Consider the following 16,581-nt stretch of genomic DNA (forward strand, 5'->3'; position numbering starts at 1 on the left):
CTGCAGTTCAAAAGAGGAGAGGTTTAATTTGGCTCATGGTTAGGAGGATTCAGTCTGTAGTCATCTGGCTGCAAGATAGAAACGTGGTAGAAGGGCTTGGTGGGGGAAAATGGCTCACCTCAGGGCAGCCAAGAAACAGAAAAGGTAGGAGCGAGGGAGGGAAGTGCACCCTGCAAAGGTACACCTCTGACACACCTCTTCTGTCCAGGCCTCACCTTCTACCAGCACATTTACCTATGAACTCATCAGTGCGTCAGTGCATTTAGTGAGTATAACTCCCTTACGATCCAGTCACTTCCCACATACCTCAGCTCTGGACACCTTTGTCTTTTGGGGACATTCTCCATCCAACCCACACAGGCAGGAAGTGTATTCCTGCTGCATATGCAGGCGAGGAGTTGCTTTACATCCTCGGTAGGATGGAGCAGGAGAGCGGAAGATTTCATCATGACACTCAGGATAGCATGCAGGATCAAAGTTTCGGGTTGTTTACTTAGGGATTTCCATATGGTGTTTTCAGACTGTGGTTGATTAAGGGTAACTGAAGCCTCGCGAAGGGAAACCATGGAGAAAGGCAGACTAATGTAATAGATAATGTGTGCCTGTGAGCCAGTGTGTTCAGCATGTGATGTCTTACAAATACAGGTCAAGCATCCCTAATACAAAGATCTGAAATCCAGACTGTCCTGAAAACCAAAACTTTTCTTTTTTGAGTAGGGTCTTGCAATGTAGTTCCAGCTGTCCTTGAACCTCGCTGTGTAGCTTAGGCTGGCTTCAAGTTCACAGCAGTTTTCCTGCCTCAGCCTCCTGAGTGCTAGGATTACAGGCATTACAGGCATGTGTTACCACACCTGGCCTTGAAACCCAAACCTTTTTGAGTGTCATGTTGCACTCTAAAAGTTTCAGATGGTTGATTTTTGGGTTAGGGATACTCGGTAAAGTCTGTACACGTATTCCAAAATCTGAAAAATCTGAAACCTGAAATGCCTTAGGTTCCAAGCATTTCAGATAAAAGATACTCAACCAGTATTACAAATACGTTACAAATCCTGAAAAATGCAAATTTCTCATATGCCTTCATCATTATTCTGTGTACTCAGTATATGTCCTCTTGTCATCTTTCTGTGGCAGATGGAGTATTTTGAGCCCAGGCCATCTGACTTGGGGTTTCCGTCTTCACTACCATGTGGTTCTGCCTGTGTCCTTGTCTGTATTCCTGCTGGATGTCCAGACAGTGACAGGACCTGATTTGCTGGGTACTGCAGTAAATCAGAGCTCATAGGTTCTTCCCAGAATATGCAATTAAATTTACTGCTGGATTTCCCAGTCCTCTGTTGTATAAATTGATGGCTAAATCTTTGTTGTGTAGATCAGAAGATAAAATTTGTTTATTTATTTTTCAGAGGATAAAATTTAAATATAAAATTTCATATAGTTTTTGCTATATTTGTAAACACAAAACAGTATTTTTTTCATAGTCCCTACATTGGTGGGCACAGTTCTTATTATTACTACCATTGACTTACTGGTAATTAAAAATGAAGGCATTCAAACAATGATTATAAACAGTGAATTGGAATCAGTTTTTCCTAATTACAGAGAAAAATTGCATATTGGGATAATCTAACACAAAATAACTTAATCTTACAATTTATCTCGAAGAAGCAAGAATTACATTTTGGCTTTGGGGTGGGTATTAGGAATCAAACTTAGGACCTCATGCTTGCCAGGCATTTTTTTTGTTGTTGTTGTTGTTTTTGAGACAAGGTCTCACTCTATAGTGCAGGCTGGCCTTGAACTCACTATGTAGCCCAGGCTGGCCTTGAACTCACGGTGATCCTCCTGCCTCAGCCTCCTGAGAGCTAGGATTACAGTCTTGTGCCACCATGCCCAGCTTTGGCTTATATAATAGATTAATTCTATACCTGATACTTAATCTTGGAATCATATTTAACTTATTTTAGCACTTTAAGAAGCAACCTGGGTGTGGTGGTGCATGCCTGTAATCCCAGCACTCAGGAGGCTGACACTCAGGAGAATCACTGCAAGTTCGAGACCAGCCTGGGCTGTAAAGTGAATCCAAGGCCAGCCTGAACTGTATAGCGAGACCCTGTCTCAAAAAGACAAAAAAACAAACAAAGAAGAAGCAAACTTGGTAAAATTCTTTGCTAAATATACTCTTCCAGATTATACTCTTCCAGATTAGTGATTTACCAGTTAGGGTTTTATGGTCAAACTTTATGTGTTTACATGTATGTACTGTATGTATATATGATATTTTTAAAATTTGAAATATTGTGAGGCATACTGTAGTTAAACTCATTGTCTGTTAGTATCGTACTTTATACTTTTATCAAAGATTCTTTATGTGATTTCTAGATGCTCTTCTTAACAAGTCTTTCTTGTTTTGGAGGGAGAGTTCTTCAGCATTGTGATAATTATGATTTCCAATATTTTGGTTAGGAATTGGGCTACAGCTATGTGGAACTAAATGCAAGTGACACCCGGAGTAAGAACAGTTTGAAGGCGATGGTTGCCGAATCACTGAATAATACCAGCATCAAAGGTTTTTATTCAAGTATGTGGCGTTTTGAACTGCTGTTGTAATATGTTCCTTTCAGTGTTCTGTAACCAACATTGAATACTACTGTGTGGTGAGCACCCTGCTGAATGCAACTGTCAGGAAAACAAGAAAGGCCACTCACGTAACTCAGACCATTTCTGGACTTAAAGCTTTCTGAGAATGTGATAAAAAGGTGTGCAGACACATGTGTTGCCTTTTGCACAAGATGTTAGAGGAGTCACGCCTGTAAAGGAGGAGGGAAGATAAATGTAGTGCATTGTGATGAGTGAGGTAATGAGGCCAGCACACAAGGGGGAGGTTGTGTTTGGGGCGTTGTGTAAGCTGCTGACACAAGGGTAATGTTTGTTGGAAAGGCAGTGAAGAATGGGCGAACGCCCACTTGGAGGTAGAAGATGTCATCTCAGGCAAAAGGAGAAGAAGAGATGAAGAGATACAGAGTGAAAGTATTTGCTGTGTTTCAGGTTATAGCTAATGGTCCTGAAAGCAGAAGTTCATGGGGAAAATCAAGATGCTCAAATTAAGGAGCATTGTGTCTGTTGTGTCAGTTGTGTCTGTTTAGAGCCTGTGGTATATTGCTTGGCTACCTGAATTCTTGGTACTTTCAATAGTAGAAAATTATTGTTGCTCAGGACATGTTAACTCTCATACGTAGTTAGGAGGAGTGTAAACTGGAGGAGTTCTGGAAAATAATCTGGCATTGTTTCTTAATTACATATGTGCAGTATGTAAAATGACACGTACACATAGGAGGATATTTATCCCAGCCAAAGCTTGGAAGCATCTTAATACATCACCCATACAGTGATTAAATGGTGATACATATGTAAAGTGGAATACTAAATTGTGTTAAAAATGAAGTATGTTGTATTACAGATAAAGAACAAATCACCAAGACACATGGACAAAATCAAGCTGTATATTTGTGTGCACACGTTTTTAATATGTATAGAGTATCTCTCAAAGGATATGCAAGGACCTCTGGGGAGGGAAACCTGCACACAGAATGGGTGGGAGAATTTTGTGCTGCTTATTCTTACAGCTTTTGAAGTCGAAAGTGTCTTACGATTTTCCATAAAGTAGCAGATTTTGAGCAGTGTCGTTTGTTTTTTCCTGTCCTGTTGTTTCTCCTGTGGGTTAGGCGGAGCAGCGCCCTCTGTGAGCCTGAAGCACGCTCTCATCATGGATGAGGTGGACGGCATGGCGGGCACAGAGGACAGGGGCGGGATTCAGGTATGCATGATGTGCTCTTGTTTCCAGCTTTACTGTTGACACTTAGATTTTTAAAATATTTTATTTTCACACACTGATATTTATGGCAGTGAAGGCATGCTGTTAAGGAGGTTTTTAAAACTTAAAAATGTGTTGGGTGGTATCTTTTATTTTTTAAATTTTTAAATTATTTGTTTAATTATTTTTGTGTTATAAATTTGCCTTTTAGGAATTAATTGGCCTGATAAAATATACTAAAATTCCCATTATTTGTATGTGCAATGATAGAAATCATCCCAAGATTCGTTCTTTGGTTCATCATTGTTTTGATCTTCGTTTTCAAAGACCTCGAGTTGAACAGATTAAGGTATGATAACTGAAAAAAATTTTTAGAAAACCACACTAATCTATTTATTTAAACATCAGTTTAAAAAAGTACCTCATAAATATTTGTCAAATATCAGGTTGCATGAGTTTTTAAAAATTCACTGATGTGCCCCCCCTTGTGAATTTCAGGGTGCTATGATGTCTATTGCATTTAAAGAGGGTTTAAAGATTCCCCCTCCAGCTATGAATGAAATAATTTTGGGAGCCAATCAAGATATCAGACAGGTAAATTATTGTTACCTGACAGTTGCTGATGCTGTAGAATAGTGCCTTCCACCTTGCGGGAGGGGAGCAGTGGTTTCTCATTGTGATGTTGTCTTATTTGTGATTATTTCAGGTTTTACACAACCTGAGCATGTGGTGTGCGCGAAGTAAGGCACTGACATATGACCAGGCCAAGGCTGACTCTGTTCGGGCCAAGAAGGATATCAAACTGGTGAAGTGCATTTCCCTTCCCTAGTTCCTTTTCCAGGCCAAAGCGCTTCTTGTTCTGTAGACACTGGCGTAATAAAAATGGTCTTTTCTCTTTGGTACATCTCTAGAGCCCATGGATATTTATCAGGCCTCTAGACAGCTGCTAACAGTTTCTAACTCAAATGAATTTCTCCTCAAGGATTGTTAGATGTCCATTATAAACTTCGAGAGACAGAAATTTTAAATTACACTCATGTTTCAAAAGTTACAACATGGCTTTTCTAGAGTCCCTTATTTGGTTTTCATGTTCTGAATGGTTTTGCATTGACTGGAATAATCTGTTTTAAATGGTTTAGATTAACCTCTCTAAAAACAGAGGTCTGGGCCAGGCATAGTGGTACAGGCCTGTAATGCCAGCACTCAGGAGGCTGAGGCAGGAGAATCACCATGAATTCAAGGCCACCCGGGGCTCCATAGTGAGTTCATAGTGAGGTAACAGGCATGAGCCACCATACCCAGCTTGTATGTATGTTTTTGTGTGGACACTTTTCAGTTCATTTGGGTAAATACCAAGTTTTGTAAGAATCTGATGAACTTCATCCACAGGGGCCGTCCCATTCCAGCCAGCCATCAATGAGAGTTCTTGTGTGTGTCCATCTGTCTGTGTGTCCCCCCCACATTTGGTGTGCTCAGTGTTTTGGATTTTGGTCATGCTAATAGGTGTGTCCCTTCCTCTTTTCAGGGCCCTTTTGATGTTGCCCGGAAAGTGTTTGCAGCAGGAGAGGAGACTGCTCATATGTCACTGATGGACAAATCGGATCTCTTTTTCCACGACTATTCGATCGCGCCCCTCTTTGTCCAGGAGAACTACCTCCATGTGAAGCCTATAGCTGCAGGGTGAGCATGTAGACCCGTGAGGAGCATTACCATCCGGCACTGTGGAAGCCACACATGTGGGCAGGGGCGGCCTGGGCTTGTGGGGCGTGGTGTGATGCAGCCGGTTCCTTCTTGTAGGGGCGACATGAAAAAGCACTTGATGCTCTTAAGCCGAGCAGCGGACAGCATCTGCGATGGTGACCTGGTGGACAGCCAGATCCGGAGCAGGCAGAATTGGAGTCTCCTGCCCACACAGGTAAGCTGCAGGCTCGCCTCAGAGTGTGCATGCTGCTTTACTGAAGAGATCAGAGTATCGTTTGGCTCCTGTAATGACTTAAGATATCACGTGAGCATTAAGACTATCGTGGCAAAAAAACCCCAGTCTCTTAGACACAGAAATGCTCTGTGGTCAATTTATGAATCTTGCCTTATTTTTCCACTGTTTTTTTTTCTTTTTTTTAAGAGCAGAATATATTTATTGAGGGAAAGAAAACTTCTGTCCAAGAGAGGAACAGAAGGGGACCCAAGTGGGTCACCCAGGATTCTGTGTGTCTTTTTTAGGGACTCGAGCAAAACCATGAGGTGAGGTAGGTCCAAGGTACGGGAAAATGGACAAAACTATGGTCAGCCAATAAGATTTGTTCAGATAAAATTGATTAAATTGTGATCAAATGGGGAAGCGAGTCACACAGCAAGTGGGCATGAATACAGAACAGGGGCTTTTCCTGTAAGGGGCTGAGTCAGTGACTCTTCAAGGTGATCGCTACCTATTTAGAATATCAATCCCTGATGTCCATCCTAGGGAGGTATGTGGGTGCATTTGTTTTCTTTGTCTTGGTTTTCCACTATTTTAAAAAATAATTTTGTTGAAATGGATATATGGAAATAGGCAGGTGTTGCTTGTCATGAAAGATGTGAGTCAGAAGTTTCATTTCCTGGGTTTGACCTGAGTCCATTTTTTGTCATGTGTGGCTCTCTAGGAGGGTCACTGGGTAGCCACATGCAGTGGGGCAGGTCAGCAGCCCTCTCTGATACAGGAACTCTGATTTTCTTCTTTGCTAAAGGAAACCAGAATCCCTGTGTTACAGTGGGTACTGTATGTACAATGGGTACTGTATTTATGTTGGTATCTTTAAGTGGAAACAATTTGACAGACATTTATATTTAGGAATGCTGTTTAGTTCTTTGTATTTATATAGCATTAATGGCCTGAGTAATAAGCAAGGAATTTTCAGAAGACCCACCTTTTTCTTAGTTCTACCTACATATTTGTTCAAAACAAAAGCAAAGACAAAATACAAAGACTCATTTTTGTTTTTTTGGTACTGGAAATTGAACTCAGGACCTTGCACTTGCCAGGTAGGCGCTTATATCACTGAGCTATATCCCTGGCACAAGTATTTTTTATGTTGCAAGAATGGTTATTTTTCTTGGAGTGGGAATATAGCTCAGCGGTAGAGTGCTTGCTTACATGTACAGGGTCCTGGGTTCAGTCCCCAGTATCACAAAAATGTTTGTTTTTCTCAATAATTGTTCCTTTGAGAATTTGTACTAAAGAAAGAATTTAAACATAGGGGAAGCTTAATACATACAAATATTCCCTGAAGTGCACTGGTTCTCAACAAAAAATTGGAGAAAACCTCCGTGTTCAGCAGCAGGAAAGTGATCATTATGGTAAACCCTCTTGGTGAAAGATTTAGCACTCTTTAAAATTATTCACAGAGAAAATTATCTAATACGAAAAAATACTTATGAGAGACTATTACTGGCATGAATAAGACATAAAATTGGTATAGAGTAAAATTCCAGCTGTAAAAAATGAAAACCTTGGCCATAAAAGACATCTAAAGAAACCTCTTAAAACTTTTCTCAAGGGCCAGAGAATTCTCTAATCATTAGACTTTTTGAATTTTAAGTTACCTATGTTTTCAGTTGGTTATGCTGAAGACAACTGGATTTCTCTGAAGTTAATTCTTTGCTGTGTGTGACACTGGCATCCGTGAAGTATCAAGGCTGTTGAGATCATCAGTGGAGGATGCGAGGTGGATTGCTCACATGAGGGCCATCACGTTTTTGACAAAGATGTTGACTGCAGCCCAGTTTTCCCAGGAGGAGTTGCCCACACATACCAGTGAGAGACAGAGAGGCTCTGACTGCCCTGTAATTAGGTCCCAGGGACCTCACATTGCTTCATTTGCCATAGACCATGTATTCATTTCCGGTTGCTACTCATGCAGTACCACAGCTGGTTAAGTTTTAAAGAAGAGAGGTTTATTTAGCTCACAGTTCTGGAAGTTCAGGAAACCACATGGCAAGAGGAGGAGAAACGTGTGTACCTGTGTGCGTGTGGTGTGTGAACATGCATGTTGATGTCCCCTTCCTCCCGTTTCTTCCTTCCTTCCTTCCTTCCTTCCTTCCTTCCTTCCTTCCTTCCTTCCACCTTTTCTCTCTCTCTCTCTCTCTCTTTCTCTCTCTCTGTCTTTCTTTCTTCCAGACATGGTCTAGATGTATATCCTAGGCTGGCTTTAAATTCACTATCCTCCTGTTGCAGCCTCCCAAGTGCTAGGATTATAGACATGTGCCACTACACCTGGCTTCTGTCCCATTTGTTTTTCTTTTTTTGTTTTTAGACAGGGTCTTGCTATGCAGTTCATGCTGGCCTTGAGCTCCCTTTATAGCCCAGGCTGGTCTCGAACTCAACAATCCTTCTGCCTTAGCCTCCCGAGCACTGGGATTCCAGGCATGCGCCACCATGCCTGGCTGTCCCACTTCTTATAAAGTCTCCAGGACTCAGTTGTGGGGAGAGTCTACCTTAATGACCTTACCTAGTCCAGTTCACTTTCAGAGCTCTCATCTCCACACACTATGCGTGGATGAAGTTTCCAGCCCTTAGTACCTCACAATAGGGATTACATTTTAACACAGGAGGGTTCAGGGGACACACATTTATTCACTCTGTCTAAAGCATAGCAGCCTCCTCGGAAGCCAGCAGCTGCTAAAGAAGTAACTGTGTACTGAATTTAAATTCTGGGCTGCATTGATTTTCCCCCAGGCCATTTATGCCAGCGTTCTTCCTGGAGAGTTGATGAGGGGGTACATGACCCAGTTTCCCACCTTCCCGAGCTGGCTGGGGAAGCATTCGTCAACAGGCAAACATGACCGAATCGTGCAGGACCTAGCATTGCACATGAGTCTTAGGTAAGCAGAGTCATTCTGTTTCTGGCATTTTGTTGGTGGGGTATTAACTTTTATCTAATAAGGATAGTGTGAGTCTAAAGATTGATGTTTTAGTTTTGATTTTATTGCTAATGAGGTAAGTAATCCTGGATAAGTTCCTTATATTTTGTGGGCCTGAGTTTTATCACCTGTAATCTGCAGAGCTTTTATCACTTGAGAGGAATTTGGACAATAAAGGCAGATGGTAGATGTGTCATAGCTTGAAGATACCTTTTAAAAAGTGTTTATTTGAGATAGTGCTATTTATTGTTACTGTGACTGAGCCTGTTGCTAGTGGGAAAAGCTTCTTAGCTGCTGAATAATTGGTAGGAAAAAATTGAACTGTTTAAAGAAGTGAGTTAGTTTTTTCTTACTCCAGTAGTAAACTGACCTCGTCATTTGAGATGGGGAACACAGGCTAGTAACAGGAGGAGGCCACTCAGATAATGGAAAGAAAAATAATGTACTGGGACAGGTTTGGGGAAGCTCAGAACTACTTCTGTTTGGTATAATTTTGTTAAAGTTTAGAAACTTACAAAATGTACACAGAGCAAATATTAAGTAAACTTCAAGGATTCATGTATGACCATGTGAACCACCTAAACAATCTCATTTCCACTGCTGGATTCCTAGAATATCTGACTCCCAGACCCATATGTAATTTTTTGGTTAAAGCTGAGATAGTTCCTTTCTTGTAAAATTCTCCTCCCTGCTAAGTTCCCTGTTCTCAGCCTTTGGGACGAGTCTTTTTTTTTTTTCTTTCAGTACCAGGAATTGAACTCACGACCTTGCGCTTGCCAGGCAGGCGCTTTGCTGCTGAGCTAAATCCCTAGCCCCAGGGACCAGTCTTTTTTTCCCACCCGTAGGTTAGTTTTTTCTTACTGCTCTAATGAATTACCACAAACAGAATGGCTTAAAACAACACAAATTTATTGTTATCTTGAGATAGGAAGATGATCCTGGGTTATCTCAGTAGGCCCTGAGTCATCCAAGGGTCTTTATAACAGGGAGGTGCCAGTGGTGGAGTCAGAGGGTGAGGGAGGGAGAGGTTAGACTCTGGTGGCTTGGGGGATAGAGAGAGAACCATCAGCCAAGGAGTGCAGGCAGCCCCTAGAAGCTGGGAGAAGCTGCTTCTCCCCGTTGCTCTGGGGGTCCAGCTGAGGCCTGCTTCTCAGCTCTTTCCTGTTCTCTGTCCACTGCTGTTTGAGGGTCACGCTCACTCCTAGGGGCACCCTTCCTGTTGCTCCCACTGTACGCCTTGTAGATTTTGAGCCTTCGACTCTTGTGTATGGCTCTCGTGTCCCCTTCTCCTCCACTGAACATTTCTGGGGGTAGGAACTGAGGCTTACTCATTAGCACATAGAATTGCTCATTAAGGGTTGCTTAAATAATCATGAACAGGCGTGTTATCAGCATGGACATAGATGGTGAATTTCCTGAGTTTTGGGGCAGGTTAGTGTCTTAGTTATTTTCTCATTGCTGGGACAAAATGCCAGACACCCACAAGTTAGAGGAGGAGAGGTTTGTTTTAGCTGCAGCTTGTACAGATTTCAGTCCATAGCTGGCTGGCTCCAAGGTAAGGCAGCACAGTCAGGGGGCATGGCAGAGGAGAAGCAGTCCATGGCTTAGGCAGGAAGCAGAGATTCTTTCTCTTTTTATTCCATCCAGGTGACAAGCCTTTTGTTGGTGCCTCCTGCACCCAGGGTTGGCCTTCTCTCCTCAGTAAATCCATTATCCACACCCAGAGCCATGCTAATCCAGTCAGTGAACTAATCCAGTGTCTCATGATCCAGTCACCTTTCTTTTCTTTTCTTTTTTTTTTTTTTTTTTTTTTTTTTTTTTTTTTTTTTTGGTTTTTTGGTTTTTCTCCGGTACCGGGAACCGAACTCACGACCTTGCACTTGCCAGGCAGGCGCTTTGCCGCTGAGCTAAATCCCGAGCCCCTATCCAGTCACCTTTCAAAAGCCCCACCAATGAGCACATGAAGCTTTGGGGGACATCTAGATACAAGCCACAATAATCAAGACCTTCCTGCTTAACTTTTTTTTTTCCTTGCTTAATTTTTTTTTTTTTTTGGTCTTTTTGAGACAGAATCTTGTTATGTAGTTCAGACTGTCCTTGAGCTCACTTTGTTTGTTGGTGGGTTTTTTTTTTTTTGTCTTTTTTGAGATGGGGTCTTGCTATGCAGTGGCCTTGAGTTCACTTTGTAGTCCAGGCTGGTCTCGAACTCGCAACAATCCTCCTGCCTTAGCCTCCCGAGTGCTGGGATTAGAGGCTTACAGGCATGCACCACCACACGCAGCTACAATGCTGTCTTAGTTAATTGTAACTTTATATTCAGTCTTGACATCTGGTAGTATAGCTCTTCTGTTTTGTTTTTTTTTAAGAGCAGAATATATTTACTGAGGGAAAGAAAGCTTCTGTCCAGGGGCAGAGGAGGGGCCTGAGTGGGTTGCTCCCTGCTTAACTTTTTAACCCTAACCAAATCACTAAATTTTTAGGGGCCTTTTTTTCCTCTACATGTTTGAAAGATGGAAATATGATTTTGATTTTTTGGGGGATCCTTAAGGACCTCTGAAAAGCTTTGATTTTTCTCTACCCCCCCCCCCCCCATGCACCATTGCTTAAAGGACACAATTTTAAGGCAGTTACCAATTCCTGGAGTTAAGAGCCCTTGTTTTAGGTACAGCAGATGGCACCTTTAGATTTGCTAAATGTCGTGTTCTCTGATTCTGTGAGGAATAGTGCAATAGTTCTTTTGGAACTGGTTCATGATCTTGGGTTCTGTGGCTTAGGACTTACTACATCTCTTCAAGTGGTACTGTTCCATTCTGATGCAAGACTGAGGCTACAGAAAATGGGGGGAATTAAAATGGAAGTGTTCCTGGACTAGGGTAATGAAAGTCTTGAGCTGTAGATTTCTGATGGGAAAAGAATTGTGTGGCTTCTTGAAGTTCAGTTACCTGAAGACAGGAGCAGGAGCCATGGGTAATTTTTAAACAAACTTCACTGACTCTAAAGGGATTCTGCTACCAGCAGCTTTTAAGGTGTCTTGTTTAAAGTATAAATATTATCTTTGCCTTCGATTGAAGGTGGAGGCCGCTAGGTTGAAAAGATTTAGGGTGGTGGCATCTGAAATCCTCATTTGTACAGTTATTTTCTGTTTTGAAGACAGCAGCATTTGAGAGAGCGAGTGAGCGCGAGAGCGCGCGCCGTTTTCTGGTGACTTCCAGTTGTGACCAGGTCGGTCTGGTCCGTCTTCCCTTGGCCAATGCGGCAGATTTTGATTGTGCAGGAACACTGTCTATCGTGTTTTAGGTGTGGGGAAACTCACCTCTCGAACTGAAGATGTTAGAGCGCAGGTGGACGAGCAGGGCGCTCGGACGCCGTTTTGTAGGTTATAATCAGAGACCGAAAGGTGTGGTGCCCACGAGCGAGGTGGCAGTGGCGCGTGGGGAGGCGGGTGGGAAATACCACTGCCTTTTACTGCTGCTGTTAGTATTTTGGAGCTTGGAGCGAGTACCCTGTGTGGGCAGATAAGAAGGCACAGAGAGACACTGCAGTTACCTTGGCCGGGAGACGGAAGGACACCTTCGGGAAGGCGGCCGCCATCTTCGTCTTCCCCCTCACCGGTGCAGGGAAGGGGCGGCGCCTCTGCGCGTGCGCACTGCCCCTGCGTGGCGCGCCGGGCGCCCCTCCCCCGGCTGTCCCGCAGCGGGCCTTCCGCGGAACGCGCTGAACCCGGCCTGGGGCCTCGGGCGAATCAGCGTTGATGCGCGCTGGCTTGAGTGGGCGGCAGTTTTACCATTGACTGCAGGCGCATCTTTTGTTCTGGTTTTCAGAACTTACTCCAGCAAAAGGACTGTGAACTTGGACTACCTCTCGCACGTAAGAGACGCACTTGTGCAGCCCTTGGCATCGCAAGGGGTAGAAGGAGTGCAGGATGTGGTTGCACTTATGGACGCATACTATCTGACGAAAGACGACTTTGACAGTATCATGGAGATTAGCAGCTGGGGCGGTAAACCCAGCCCCTTTTCCAGACTGGATCCCAAGGTGAGCTGTGCCACCCGCTGCTTCTCTGTTACACTGTAGTGACCAGGTTTGGCCTAGCAGTGCCGTAGGGATGTTTCAGGGGTTTTAAAAAAGGCCCCCCCCCCCATGTGTGCTTGTGGCGTCCCAAGGGCCTCGCTTTCCAAAGGTAGCATCTGAGCACAGTCAAAAGACAGTGCGTTAGTCACCGACCCCTCGCTGGACACTACCCAGTGCCCACAGCCGAGAGGGTTACAGGTGTACTTTGGCGCAGTCTCAGTCCGGTTGGCAGGCCAAGCAGCAGAAAGGATGGCAGAGGAAAAGGTGCTAAACCCGGGGTAGCCAGGAAGCAGAGAGAGGGAGGAGCAGAGGGCAAGAATACACCTTTCCAAGTCAGGTGCCCGGTGACCTGACTCCAACCAGGCCCCGCCCACTAGTCTGCTCCGAACTCATAGGTGCCAATCCACTGATGAGTCTGATACTCCCTTGATCCCATCACCTTCCACACACAGGAGGATTTTGGGGGACATTTTAGATCGAAACCATAACAGATGGGGAGGCTGAGGCAGGAGGATCATGAGTTTAAGCCCAAAGGCAATTTAGTGAGACCCTATTTCAAAATAAGAGTGGCGGGGCAGGAGGAGGAAGAGGGAGGAGGAGGAAGAGCGAGGAGGGGGAGAGGGGTAGATTGCTAGATTTGACATTTGTGTGTTTATTTTGGCTTCGTGCTGAGTGGAAAAGCAAGAAGTCAAATCTGAGGAGCAAATATAATTAAGAGTAGAGGGATTAAGCTGGGGAAGTAAGAGGGAGGTGATGGTGGGGCTATAAAAGTAATGGTGTTTCCTGGCTGAGGAGTTCGGTAAATTTTCTACCTAATCTGTGGATTCAGAATTTATTCCAATTGGATGATGTACTGTGTAAAAGTGTGTCCCCTCTTTACTTGTATAATTAAAGCGACATAACATGAAGATGTGGTATCTGGTACCTCCCTCCTGGGCCAGTTTACTTCATACTGTTTTAGAAGACACACTTGTCTGTGATTTTTTCTCTAGAATTTTGACATGACTTAATGGTCATCGGTAAATTCTCGCAGTAGGCATCCTTTCTTAGGGATCCACAGGGTCTAGAATTAGGTCTAGAAGCTTGAAGTTAAAGTTTTGTAAATTACTTAGTATTCCGAGGTAACTGCTATTATTGTGGTAAAAGTAGCTTATGTTTGGTAGTAAAGGCCCACTTGTACTCTATAATTAGCGTTTTGTAATTCTCAGACTAACTTTGCTTATTATTTCTTAGAAATGTGCTGAATAGGTAAAAATATGATTTCAAGTGACACCCCCCCGCCCCCGCCCCCGTACCAGGAACCGAACTCACGACCTTGTGCTTGCCAGGCAGGCACTGTGCCACTGAGCTAAATACCCCAGCCCCTCAAGTGACCTTTTTTTTGATTGCTTAAAGTTCTCAGATATTGATTCTTAAATCTGTTCTGAGTCATGGGCCTTACTAAGAATGTCCTGAAAAATACAGAACTTCTCCATAGAGAAGTGAATATACAATACTGCCATTTACCTGTATATGCATAAATATTTTGCAGATAGTTTCAGGCAGCTTCCAGGCTTTTCTTTCAGAGAATTGCATAGGGCTTGGTGATACAGCTCAGGCCATTTTGCCTAGGAGGCACAGGGCCCCGACTTTAATGCCTAGCACTTAAAACAAAAAAAATTAGGACTTAATTTTCATCTCTCCCTCTACTCCTTTCTTACAGGTGAAAGCAGCCTTCACAAGAGCTTACAACAAGGAGGCCCACCTCACCCCATATTCACTTCAGGTAATAAAGACTCCAAGATCCAGTACAGGGCCAATGCTGGATTCCGAATACGGCGAAGAGTTACACGAAGATGACTTGCAGTCCGATGAGAAGGACCAAGATGCTATAGAGACCGATGCTATGATCAAGGTAGTGTTTCAGGCTACAGACAGGAGAACCTCAAAATAGAGATCTTTGTATAAATAACTTCTATTGGGTGATTTTTTGTACATGGCTTCTTACATTAGTAGAAGAGCTAAATAGCAAGAAAATAGGTCATTGTATTGATGCCAATGATCTGAAAGGAAAAGAATCATTTTTATTTATTTGGCTATTGGAGCATATTTCCTTGTCCACAGCATAAACAATTATTTTAAAAAAACAAATCCATTTCTCCCTTTTCTGACTTGTGTTTGCTATAGCCATTGCATTGCCTGCCAAAGTTACTCAGAGCGAACCTGTCCTTTCCTTGTCTTTGCTGGGAGAGATGAGATCCCTCGAGTGCCGAGGGCTGCGGGCCGGCTGAGCAGGCCAGGCCGCCTCGCTGTCCCCTCCCCTGTGCAGCCTGCGAGCTTGTGGCCGCATTCTTGGGTTGGAGCCGCCAGGCCAGGCAGTGGCCTTCTCCAGTGTGGCGCTCTCTACATGAGAGGTTCCCCCCTCTTTTCTTTTTCTCCTCTTCCCCCTTCACAAAATGAATGTTTAGGTCTCCAGCCTGACACTGAAAGAAAAGGACGTTCTCCATGTACCCATTACCGTATTGGTAAATCATCTTTTAAAAATTTTGTCTCCTAAAAATACCTGTATTCCAAATCCAAGCAGTTGCCTTATGTGGGCAACGTGCCTTGGTTCTGGATGCTGATGCTCTCAGTTTTCACAGGCATCTTGTCAGCGCTGACGGGCTGGGTTGGTCCGTCCACTCACTGGAGACAGCGCAGTCCACAGGGCAGACCTCTGCACCTCCCTCCTTAGATGGCGCTGAAGGCAAAGGGTAGGCGTACCGTAGAGACAGGCTTATTTCGTCTACTTACAAACACTGCCGTTAACTACTTTGTGCTTATTTTTCTCCCAACAGAAAAAGACAAAATCTTCAAAGCCCCCCAAAGCAGAAAAAGATAAGGAGTCCAAGAAAGGAAAAGGAAAAAGTGTGAAGAAATGAAACTATTTCCAGTACCAGCAGTTGCGCTTTGCTCACCCCTCTGCCCGGTCTCGCGGGCCTGGGGAGAGCCTTGTTTTTGCAGAGGAGCCACGTTGGGCATAACAGGAGCAGCCTGGCACCCCCTGTACAGGGCGGTACAGCCAGCAGGGTATCCCCGGAAGGCGCACGTGCACCTCTCACAGAGGCTGATAGACGGCTCTGGTCTTCCACTGTCGCCTGCCGATCTAATTAGACTGTTGTGCTTCAAATGACTATCTCGTTAGAACTAGAAACCACGTATGGGCTTTGCGGGCAGATACTAGTTCGCAGTAACAATCCTGGGAGCACTGGTACTAAGGCATCTTTTATATGCTGAAGAAGTTACTCTAATGGCCTTTATAGGACCAATGCTGATTTTTTTTAAAAAGGTAGTTCTTATTATGTGGTGAAATTTGTAAATCATAATACAGAGGTCACCACCTAGAACTGGGTATTCTTTGTATATTGTCAAATATTTTGCAAAGTATAAATTAGGAATAAAAAGTTCCACATGATATATGTACAAAGTTTTCTAAGATTATCATCTTGTACAGAAAAATGCCATGTCGGTATATTACTTACTCATCTGCAAGTGATTGGATTAAAAAGCTCACTCTTCCTTACTAACCAGTTGTATGAGGCGTTAGTAGTCAAAGAAAGAGTCAAGAGCCTGAGTCCGCAGTGTGGCTTGCTCTGCTGACCTGCTCGCTGCGGTCACTCTCCGGAGGGGCCTTGTGGACTCCAGAGGACGTGGGGACTGCGGAAAGGTTGCCAGACTCTTGTGCTGCGCGGGCTGAGCCCGGCAGGCTCAATCCAGTGGGGCCAAGGTGGGGTCGCATTCTGAGGCTCACTCTGGCTGGGCCGGGACCCTGGCTTTTGTTTACT

At 43.9% G+C, this 16,581-nt stretch overlaps 1 protein-coding gene across 2 annotated transcripts in view; it reads left to right on the forward strand.

Annotated features, from left to right (window-relative positions):
• The window catches only part of Rfc1 (replication factor C (activator 1) 1, 145kDa), a gene marked incomplete in the record, with an annotated part of 82,618 nt that extends 66,295 nt beyond the window's left edge, over window positions 1-16,323 (forward strand). For both annotated transcript variants that reach the window (XM_013518069.1, XM_013518070.1), the window contains 11 exon segments: window positions 2,464-2,578; window positions 3,723-3,814; window positions 4,023-4,160; window positions 4,310-4,405; window positions 4,518-4,616; window positions 5,337-5,491; window positions 5,609-5,726; window positions 8,523-8,668; window positions 12,529-12,742; window positions 14,481-14,672; window positions 15,595-16,323. In XM_013518069.1, the coding sequence (XP_013373523.1) occupies window positions 2,464-2,578; window positions 3,723-3,814; window positions 4,023-4,160; window positions 4,310-4,405; window positions 4,518-4,616; window positions 5,337-5,491; window positions 5,609-5,726; window positions 8,523-8,668; window positions 12,529-12,742; window positions 14,481-14,672; window positions 15,595-15,678 (1,449 nt within the window).
• Between the last annotated feature and the right edge of the window lie 258 nt (window positions 16,324-16,581).

This window comes from Chinchilla lanigera, unplaced genomic scaffold, assembly GCF_000276665.1.
Source record: "Chinchilla lanigera isolate Chin_1 unplaced genomic scaffold, ChiLan1.0 scaffold00042, whole genome shotgun sequence".
Classification (NCBI taxonomy): Eukaryota; Metazoa; Chordata; class Mammalia; order Rodentia; family Chinchillidae; genus Chinchilla; species Chinchilla lanigera.